Source organism: Cyprinodon variegatus, unplaced genomic scaffold, assembly GCF_000732505.1.
Source record: "Cyprinodon variegatus isolate N-32 unplaced genomic scaffold, C_variegatus-1.0 Scaffold148, whole genome shotgun sequence".
In the NCBI taxonomy this organism is placed as follows: domain Eukaryota; kingdom Metazoa; phylum Chordata; class Actinopteri; order Cyprinodontiformes; family Cyprinodontidae; genus Cyprinodon; species Cyprinodon variegatus.
In genome coordinates, this window is record NW_015150601.1 from 758,087 (window position 1) to 765,521 (window position 7,435).

Consider the following 7,435-nt stretch of genomic DNA (forward strand, 5'->3'; position numbering starts at 1 on the left):
ATTTTTTGCAAAAAATGAAAGATGAAAGAAGGAAAATCTAGATGACGTTACATACATACCATATACCAACCTAGGATCATCATTTTGCTTCTATTCCACTGCGGCCTCAACGCCAAAGCTTATAGTTCTTCCAATAAACTCAGATTGTTGCTTGTCTTCTGTGTGAGTGCTTCCGGATGGAAATACATTTAGAATCTATGGTTACTGAATAATATGCTAAGCTTTCCAATACTTTTTGAAAACCATCCTGGGTTTGCTTTAGGTAAGTTATAAGGAGCAGAATTCGTAAATGATCACCAGCATGGTGACTGAAAAGTTCGGAAACTCATTGGGGTCATTTTAGTGTCAAAAATCTTTTTACTTCAGAATCATAAATGAGTACAAGGTATAGAATCTGTTATCTTATTGAATTAAGCAAGAGGGGATTCACAGCTGTATAAACTGTAATATCTGCAGATGTTTTGTTTTTTGTTTTCTTTTGTTTTACTGTGACGTGATTTGGAAAGAAGTCCACTTTTAGGCTTATACATGATGAACCTGGCTTCCAAAATAAATAAAAAAATTAAAGAAAACAAACAAACAAAAAAAAAAAGACTAAAAAAACTAAAAAAAAAACTAGCCTCCTTTGTACTCAGGTAAATTTCTATTTTTTCCTCAGACCTCAAATGGCCTAAAACCAGGAAAGATAACAGGCTGTCTGTAGATCTTAACTTAATTTTTACAAATTTTCAACTTTAAATTTACTTTTTATTTCTTCAATCATACTTGATTTTTTTCATTTTTCTCCAAAAAACATGAAATGAAGAAGCATTAAAAACAAAGGATGGAATTTACTAATTTCACTGGTGGAGTTTAAATGTTTTCTATAACCAAGGCCAATATTTTGGTTTTTGCTGTTATTTCTGTATTTCTGATTTTTCCAATGTTTCATTGTTAATGTTCTTACAGTAGACTAAATTTGAAAACATTTTGATTAACTAAAAAATAAAGTTAATGTTTACTTCACAATTAATATTTATATCCTGCGAATTTGAAAATGCAGAACTAAAGAAACCTGTAGTTTTATCCAAATAATTCTTTCAGAATTCTTTGTTTTAATATTTCTATGTGTGCAGTACTTTCTTTCCAAAAAAGTGAAAAAACAATCCTTTGTTTCCAAGTTTGAAGACATTTTCTTTCCATCCAGGAAGATTTTTCAATTCAAAATGTCAGAAATAGCGTTGAGTTAGAAGCTATATATAGTACTTTCTTGTAAAATGCATCCATATTTATTTATTTTCATCGTAAATCACTGTGACTTCTATATTCAACACATTTTCTAGTAATTTAATGTATTTAATAAAGTAAATGACAATATTTGATTTAACAGTGTTTTGCTGTGTTTAACTTTTTCTTACAGTGATGATGCAGTGTTATGCATTTTTTATTAAATTGACCCTAAACTAAGTTTTGTCTCTTTCATCAATACATTTTTCAGCACTTTTTTTCTGCTTAACAAAAATACACAAAAGTATTTTAATATTCCCACTGTTGTTTTTAAATGAGATGAATGATTAATATTTTCAGACTTTTCCCATTTTAGAGTCACCATCTACAAGGGGTTCTGCTTTGTGTTGCAAGTCAAGTGATTTGTTTCAGGGTTTTTTACTTGTTTTTCTTCATTAAGAATCCATTTTAAAAGTTTCATTAACATGTTTAGTCTGGGATTAGGGAATAAAATTAATTCAAACATGATTGTTGATATAGCATGTTGATATAGTCCCATTTAAAAAAAAAAACCCAAATCATACATCCACAATATTTCTATCTTTATACCAAGTTTTTTTTTTTTTTTTTTTACAGAAATTCCTGATCATTTTCTAGATCCCCATCTTTATTTTGGACAGAATCTGTAGCAACTATGTTATAAACCCTCTCATTACAAATTTTCTGGCATAATAATAATTAATCTGCAATTAGGCACCAAAATAAATAAGTAAATTAGCCTGGTTCTGCTGGAGGTTTCTTCATGTTAAAAGGGAGTTGTTCCTCTCCACTGTCGCTACAAGCATGCTTAGTGTGAGGGATTGCTGAAGAGTCAATGACTGTTTTCTCTAGATAGAAAACTTTGAATCAATCTAGCTGGATTATGTGGTTGAAATGTGCTGTGAATTGGAAATAAACTGAAACTAAATAGATGAAATATTTGTTGAAAAATGAAGGGAATCATGAAACCTTCGTTCAATTTTTATAATTAATAATAAAGTTATAAGTTATAAAAAAAAAATGGAAGTTGGAACTGTAACTATAAAATCATATGCTACATCACTTTTTTCATCACAATGTTTTTATCCCTGCTGCTTACCTGCACTTTAAAAAAATGACATTTTCTAGAGATCTGTTAACGACATTTCTTTTTGTACAAAATAAAAAAAACTCTAATTTTGTTAAATATAATATTAATAATACCAATGGAAAACAATAAAAATGATAAAAATCATGTGAACTCCATTGTTTTTGATCAAATCACCAGTAAAGCTATTAACCAATAATTCAAACAACTTATGATGAGACACAAACAGCCTATTATTGAATTCAATTACAGCATCTTTATCCATAATGTAGGGGCCATTTATTTAAAGATCACCTGCCATAACACCCCATTAACTCCCCCCCCCCAGCTCCAGGACTGGCGTCTCCAGTCCTGCCACCTACAGCAGCCTGTCAGAAGTGTCACCTTCTGCGCCTTTATTGCTCCATTCCTCTCCGCTCACACTGCTGCGCCAAATCAAGACAGCCGGGACGCTTTAATGACTTCATATATCACATCTTCAACGTGTATTCAAGACAAACTGGCTTATCTTATAAAAATCCAACAGACTAGACATGCATTTAGGTTTTTTTCCAAGTAAAACGCAGCGTTTACGCGTTAAAAACAGTTAATAAAATGCTATTGTCATTTATTTAATGGTTGATAGTTTCGATGCTCCTAAATCATGCGGCTCTTATTGTCTGCTGTCGTTATTAACCGATTAAAAGCCGTAAAGCTTTTAGTAAAGCGCAGATCATGAAGCTGGTTTTTGGTTTCTGTCTTGCGGGGGGAAATGAATGTGGGTGATATCTAATTAGAAAGGATTATCCTCACCTTCGGCCTTCCCAGCCGCTCCTCTATTGTTCTGCTCGCTGAGTGGATTGTTGTTTTAAGGGATTTTGAGTGTTTTGGAGGGGATTTAATGAAAAACTCTAACCCTAATCACTGCCTTGGACACATTCATTTAGTAGCAGTTTAGCGGAAAGGCAGAAACTGTCCTGATGAACGTTGATGGTATGAAATCAAGAAAAGCTTAAGATTAATTGGGATAATCTATTTATTTAGAGAAAACCAAACTTGTTCTTATTGTGTTTTGTAACAAATGAATAAATACATATAATATAAAATTGGTTTCTGTCCAATAAAACGACGTAAAAGGAGCGTATTTGCGCGCCTGTAAATTCCAGACTTTTTTCACACGCAGTTGTTTCCCAGGGAAACATCTATTATCCTATTATCATGGCCGTGTCAATTCCAACCAACGTGTCAGGGGGGGGGATTTACATGACTATATGGCGTTCAGCCTGCAAAGCTTTGAGGTTTTTTTTTTTTGGAGAACCAGGGTCTCCTCCTGGGGGACAGCGGTGCCATTTCCCCAAATGAACACAACAAACTCCACCATGCGTTCCTTCCGTTATATATGCATAAAGAAAAATTATGCGCATTTTCTTATGATAAAAAATAACCATCTAGTCATCCATGGATTTATTTAACGGTTGTGCTCTGATTAAGCTTCTAATCGTGGGAAAGGCATAAGGTTTGGGGTCCTGGGAAGGACAGGTGAATGAGGGGCTGTCCAACATTCTTTGAAGTGCGCTTATGCACCGACGGTTCCCTGTTAGTCAGTGGGACGCGGCAATTAATGTCCTTCTTGACGCATTTTCACATTGATGCGTCAGCTGCAAGGCAGGTCTGTCAATCAGGGAGATCGGAGAGTATAAATATCATGAGCGAGTAGAGAAGCAGCAGCATCACTTTTCCAATTTCTCTCCTGCTGCACACATCTGGAACACCATCAAACTAGCCGTCATGGCGCATCTGAATGTCCTCCCAGCCACGGTCTTCTCTATGCTCTGTCTTTTCCAACATGCTTCCACTTGGTATGTCCATTTTTTTTTATTTTTTTTTTGGAGAATTAATTTCTATAGTTTAACTTTTCTCATTTTATTCTTAAATTTGCTTATCTTGTTTTCTCTTCACAGGACAGGGAATAATTTCCTCATGACCGGCCCAAAGGTAATGCGTAAAATCTGTTTTGGAGACGCACAAACTTCTGTCCCTAATTCCTTTTGTTTGTTTTATTTACTTTTATTCCTCTGTTTTTTTTGTTTTATTTTTGTGGTCACTTTTTAAAAGCATCTTTCTTTCTCTCTAAGGCGTTTCTGACCTACGCCAGCAGCGTGCAGATGGGCGCGCAGAGCGGAATAAAAGAGTGCAAACACCAGTTCGCTTGGGAGAAGTGGAACTGTCCAGAAAGCACGCTTCAGCTGTCCACGCTGAACGGCCTCCGCATCGGTTAGTCTATTATTTATTTACCGCAATCAGTTATGTATCTGCATGAATTCATGGATGTGCGCTCACACCATCTTTTTGGCTTTTACGCACGTATGCTTCCAAGTATTTTCTGTTGATTGGTGAGCTTTATTTTTTCTTGTTTTTGTCTTTTATTTTAGCCACAAAGGAGACGTCGTTTGTGCACGCAATCAGCGCCGCTGGAGTGATGTACACGCTCACCAAGAACTGCAGCATGGGGGACTTTGACAGCTGCGGCTGCGATGACACAAGGATTGGACAGACAGGTTCGCATTTATTAGTATTCTTTGTAGCCTTATTTATAATAATAATAATTAAAAAAAAAAAAGGTTAAATGAACCATACACTACATTTGGCAGGGGGATTGCCATTAGGCAATACTAGGCAGTTGCCTAGGGCCCCAAGTTTCTGGGGGCCCCATAAAACTATGTTAATACACCTAACCCTTATTTGTGCACATTAAGTTTCTGATAACCCCACCCTCAGTGTCCACCATATTGGATCAGTCCATTTGCTGCACATGTTCAGAAAGGTCCAAACAGACAGCAGCAAACCATTTGAAAACAAACCATGCAAAGAGCAGTGTTGCCAACTTAGCGCTTTAGTCGCTATATTTAGCCACTTTTCAGACCCCTCTAGCACTTTGATTTCTAAAAAGCTCCTAGCGCCAAATCTAGAGACTTTTTTCTGCTACTGGAGACTTTGGAGACAACATCTAAAAGCAGCGAACTCTGCTCTCCAGAGCGAGTAGATTGGTAACCCCGCCTCCTGCTCTCCTCTATCTTGTCTGCTGTCATGATTCATGCAGCTATTATTTCATCCAAATGAAAAATGGAGAACAGATAAGCAGATCATGGCTTGTCTACAGTGAAAAGAAGGACTGGGTTATTTACTTTGGCCTTTTTGGAAACAGGAAGGAGCAATCAGCTAAGTGAGCTTAGTGCTTGGAAAAAATCTTTCATTCCTTTAGAGACAGCATGAAAAGTCAGCTGAGTACAAAACATAGAGAGGAAAACAAGAAGAAAAGGGACAAGAAGAGAGGGACACAACCTAGAACAGATAATGGATGTCTATTCTATTAACATTTCTATAACCTGTTTTGTGTTTGTTGGCTTTAGGAGGCAGAGGATGGATCTGGGGAGGATGCAGCGACAATATAGCGTTTGGAGAAAAGATTTCCCGGCAGTTTGTTGACGCCCTGGAAGACGGACAAGATTCACGCGCAGCAGTAAATCTCCACAACAATGAAGCAGGAAGACTGGTGCGGATTTTTGCTTTTTTTTTATTTTTAATTATCATTATTATTATTTTCGCACATGCAAAACATTCAAATTTAACGTAAAACATTGATTTCTTTGACAGGCGGTCAAAGCAACTATGAGGAGGGTCTGCAAATGTCATGGAGTTTCTGGAAGCTGCAGCATCCAAACCTGTTGGATGCAATTAGCCGAGTTCAGAGAGGTGGGGAACTATCTGAGGATGAAGCACCGGAACGCCAGGAAGCTGGAGGTGGACAAGAAGCCAGTGAGAGCTGGTAACAGCGCGGGGAGCAGGACGACCATAGCGCACGCCTTTCGGAGCATCGCCAAAACGGAGCTAGTTTACCTGGAGGATTCCCCCAATTACTGCATGAAGAACCAGAGCCTGGGGGTGCAGGGCACAGAGGGGCGGGAGTGCCTGAAGGGCGACAGGACCATGCCTCAGTGGAAGAGGAGGAGCTGCCGCCGGCTGTGCCATGAATGCGGCCTCAGAGTGGTGGAGAGGCGCACTGAGGTGGTCAGCAGCTGCAACTGCAAGTTTCACTGGTGCTGCACCGTCAAGTGTGAACGGTGCACACAGATTGTCACTAAATATTACTGCTCGCGTAAAGATGGTGCGAGGAAACAGCAGAATAAAACAAAGCGCAAACCGCGACACTGACCTGGATCCATCCATGGACATGGAAATAGTTCACTATTATGGACTTATTGGAAACCTGACGGGTGTTTTATCTGGATGACATATTATATAATGCTTATTATTGCACTTTTTTTTATTATTTTGACTGAATTTATTTTAAAAATCGATGCCTGACCAAAAAAAAAAAAAAAAGTTGCTTGGTTTTTAAACTTTTGCTATAAATTATACATTTTTTTTTTATAAGTTAATAAATATTTTCTGAAACATTTAAGGCTCGATCTCATCTTCAGCTTCGTTTGTATATTGGTATCCTGGTGTCCTGCAGCACAGGAGGGGAGAGGAGGGTCATCACTTTGATGTGCGCATAAAGGCGTTCCCTGATCCAGCAGCCAATCAGATCCTCTGGGCCGGAAGCAGAAAAAAAACTACTTCTCCATTAGTTCTCTTAGAAATAAAGTGGAAAGTTGTAGAAAATTACAGAGAGCTCCTCAGGAATATCCTGCAGGTGAAGATGGAGGGTTTCATTCTTTGGCTACTTTTTCTGCACCTTGAAATGCACACAGGACACACCTGGTAAGAAACAAATAGTTTTTATCTTATTTGGAGAATCAATATAAAAGAAAAATAATGTTTAGTATTTTCCCTCCCAGGGTGGGCAGTAACTTCCTCATGACAGGACCAAAGGTAAACAGATCTCCTTGCAGCTCATAATAGATTTCATTTCCGGATTACTGCATGATTGTCTCTGTTACAGGCCTATCTGACCTATGCAAAAAGCGTGCAGGTGGGCACCCAGAGCGGCATCGAGGAATGTAAACACCAGTTTGCTTTGGACAGGTGGAACTGTCCTGACAGCGCAACCCAACCCAAAGGACTCAAAAGAGGTAGGATCATTTTAAGAGCTACTCCTTAGAGGATTAGGGCCACTGAAAA

General features: G+C 37.9%; 2 protein-coding genes across 2 annotated transcripts in view; both read left to right on the forward strand.

The window, feature by feature from the left end:
* The first annotated feature begins 4,099 nt into the window (after positions 1-4,099).
* On the forward strand, positions 4,100-6,523 carry LOC107086319 (protein Wnt-8a-like). The gene is made up of 6 exons (XM_015377186.1): positions 4,100-4,170; positions 4,273-4,306; positions 4,447-4,585; positions 4,744-4,869; positions 5,722-5,864; positions 5,966-6,523. Exons 1-6 carry the CDS (start codon positions 4,100-4,102, stop codon positions 6,521-6,523), a joined length of 1,071 nt encoding a protein of 356 aa, XP_015232672.1.
* A 503-nt stretch (positions 6,524-7,026) lies between these two features.
* The window catches only part of LOC107086320 (protein Wnt-8-like), a 2,803-nt gene continuing 2,394 nt past the window's right edge, over positions 7,027-7,435 (forward strand). The window contains exons 1-3 of the mRNA XM_015377187.1: positions 7,027-7,075; positions 7,153-7,186; positions 7,257-7,386. Of these exons, the coding sequence (XP_015232673.1) occupies positions 7,056-7,075; positions 7,153-7,186; positions 7,257-7,386 (184 nt within the window). The 5' untranslated portion in view covers positions 7,027-7,055. The remainder of the gene's footprint in view (positions 7,076-7,152; positions 7,187-7,256; positions 7,387-7,435) is intronic.

Excerpts from the sequence above, each read along its gene's own strand:
- LOC107086319 (XM_015377186.1), top strand. The coding sequence starts at position 4,100 with ATGGCGCATCTGAATGTCCTCCCAGCCACGGTCTTCTCTATGCTCTGT. Across the intron at positions 4,171-4,272 it reads TTCCAACATGCTTCCACTTG|GACAGGGAATAATTTCCTCA; the intron begins GTATGTCCATTT and ends TTCTCTTCACAG. Across the intron at positions 4,586-4,743 it reads GCTGAACGGCCTCCGCATCG|CCACAAAGGAGACGTCGTTT; the intron begins GTTAGTCTATTA and ends CTTTTATTTTAG.